The sequence below is a fragment of the Penaeus chinensis genome, chromosome 34, assembly GCF_019202785.1.
Source record: "Penaeus chinensis breed Huanghai No. 1 chromosome 34, ASM1920278v2, whole genome shotgun sequence".
Lineage (NCBI taxonomy): Eukaryota > Metazoa > Arthropoda > Malacostraca > Decapoda > Penaeidae > Penaeus > Penaeus chinensis.
In genome coordinates, this window is record NC_061852.1 from 33,833,839 (window position 1) to 33,836,338 (window position 2,500).

Below are 2,500 nucleotides of genomic sequence, written 5' to 3' on the forward strand. Positions count from 1 at the left end.
CACACACACACACACACACACACACACACACACACACACACACACACACACACACACACACACACACACACACACACACACACCCACACCCACACCCACACCCACCCACCTACACACACACACACACACACACACACACACACACACACACACACACACACACACACACACACACACACACACACACACACACACACACACGCGTACACAGTGCTCGGGGCCGACTCTAATGATAAGAGGTGGTTTTATTTTTAAGAACGTGGAAGGCCTGGAGGAGAGGCGAGGCAGACATGCTTCTCGAGAGGGAAGAGATTTTCTTCTTTTCCCACCTTTGCTCTTCTGCTTCTCCTTTGCCCTCCTTCTTCTTCCGCCTTGCCTGTGTCTCTTTCTCATCCACAGTCCCTCTCGACAGAAAAAAAAAAATCTGTTTCAAGACGAAATACGTTTTCGAAAAAAAAGACAGCTAGACATCTTTCCTCTTATTTCATCATTTGTTTAAAGATAAATAAAAATGCTTTTAAAAAAACAACAACAACAACAACAAAAAATAATCTGCGCATGAGAATCACACATTTTCTTCAAGCATCAATTCCGTTTACCGTTGCTAATATTGACTGTTAACAAATATACCTACGAGTGTGGATGCATATATTTATCCACTAAATATTGAACATCTTGTCTCAGGAAGGAATCACTGAAGCGTAAATATAAACGCAGTAAGGGTCAGTTTGTCAGGCGATGAAGCAAGGAAAGGGAATATAAAGAGCGAGAAGATGGCATGACGAAATCTTCATGTTTCCGAGAGCGAGCTGCACTGTTTATATTGTATGTGAACATCGTTGACATCCTGACTGCTTGAACCACAATGCTCGTTCATTATGCTTGTGAAATGTCTATTTTTGGATGTCCGGAGAGTGAGAGCGAGAGCGAGAGTGGTGAGGGTAAGAGTGAGTGAGAGTCAGAGTGAGTGAGAGAGAGTGAGTGAGAGTAAGAGTTTAGTGAGAGTAACGGGGAGTGAGAGTAAAGAAAAAAGGGAGTAAGAGAGAAAGAAATGAGTTAGAGTTTAGGGTGTTGGGGGTAAGAGTGGGGTGAGGTAGGACGGGTGAGAGTAGGAGTGAATGAGAATAAGAAGTGAGGAGGTAAGAGGGGGTGAAGTGAGAAAATGAGAGTGAGAGTGGGGAGTGGAGTGAGAGTGAGAGTGAATGAGGGTAAGAGAGAGAGAGGTAAGAGAAAGAAAGAGAGAGAGAGAGAGTAAAGAGAGAAAGAGAAGAGGAGGGAGATAAGAGTAAGAGGGGAGAGAGAAAGAGAAAAGAGATAGGTAAGAGAGGAGAGAGAGAGAGAGAGGTAAGGAGAGAGAGATAGAGAGGTAAAAAAGAGAGAGGGATAGAGAGGTAAGAGAGAGAAGGAGGGGAGTAGAGGGGAGAGAAAAGACAGAGAGTAAGAGAAGGCAGGCAGGCAGGCGGCGGCAGGCAGGGAGGCAGGCAGGGGGCAGGAGGCAGGCAGGCAGGCAAGGCAGGCAGGCAGCAGACTGACAGACAGGACAGACAGCAGACAGACAGCCCCCGACAGACAGACAGACAGACAGACAGACGACAGAAAAACAGACAGACAGACAAAAGGGGGGAGAAGAAAGAGAGAGAGGGAATGAGAGGGGAAAACAGAAGAAGCAAAGCAAAAAAGGCGATTTTGGGCATATCCCCGCCATCCCACAATATGCTTGCGTGTTTGCAAAAAACGATCCCTTCCCTCCCTTCTTCCCTTCCCTCCCTTCTTCCCCAACCCCCTCACTTCCCCTCCCTTCCCCTCACCCTCTCTCCTTCCCTCCCTCCTCTCTCTCTCTCTCTCTCTCTCTCTCTCTCTCTCTCTCTCTCTCTCTCTCTCTCTCTCTCTCTCTCTCTCTCTCTCTCTCTCTCTCTCGCTCTCTCTCTCTCTCTCTCTCTTCTCTCTCTCTCTCTCTCTCTCTCTCTCTCTCTCTCTCTCTCCTTCCCTCCTTCCCTCCCTCCCTCCCTCCCTCCCTCCCTCTCCGTCTCCCTCTCCGTCTCCCTCTCCGTCTCCCTCTCCGTCTCCCTCTCCGTCTCCCTCTCCGTCTCCCTCTCCGTCTCCCTCTCCGTCTCCCTCTCCGTCTCCCTCTCCGTCTCCCTCCCTCTCCGTCTCCCTCCCCCTCTAATGCCCCAACACACAAACCAGCAATCAGATACCCAAGCCTAAGCCCGCCCCCCTCGTTGCAGGTTGCGCCAGATGGACGTCGAATTCATGAAGCGATTGCACAAGAAGGTGAATATCGTGCCGGTCATAGCCAAGGCGGACACGCTCACCAAACCGGAGATTCAGAAGCTTAAAACCAATCTGCTAAATGACATAGAAGATAATAAAATTAAGGTGAGTTGGGGTGGCGTGTACACTGTTGCGTCTACACGGAATGCTTCGTACTATAGGTCCCGGGTCAGGCGTCTCTGTGTACGCGATAACCGAGAGAGAAAGTCGAATTATATGTAGATAT

The 2,500-nt window shown here is 49.0% G+C and overlaps 1 protein-coding gene across 3 annotated transcripts in view; it reads left to right on the forward strand.

Moving 5' to 3' along the window:
- The first annotated feature begins 2,199 nt into the window (after positions 1-2,199).
- LOC125043555 (septin-4-like) overlaps positions 2,200-2,500 on the forward strand; it is a 12,766-nt gene continuing 12,465 nt past the window's right edge. For 2 of the 3 annotated variants that reach the window (XM_047639729.1, XM_047639728.1), the window contains exon 1: positions 2,200-2,379. In XM_047639729.1, coding sequence (XP_047495685.1) covers positions 2,239-2,379 — 141 coding nt within the window. In that variant the 5' untranslated portion in view covers positions 2,200-2,238. The remainder of the gene's footprint in view (positions 2,380-2,500) is intronic. The other variant, XM_047639727.1, reaches the window with a different exon arrangement.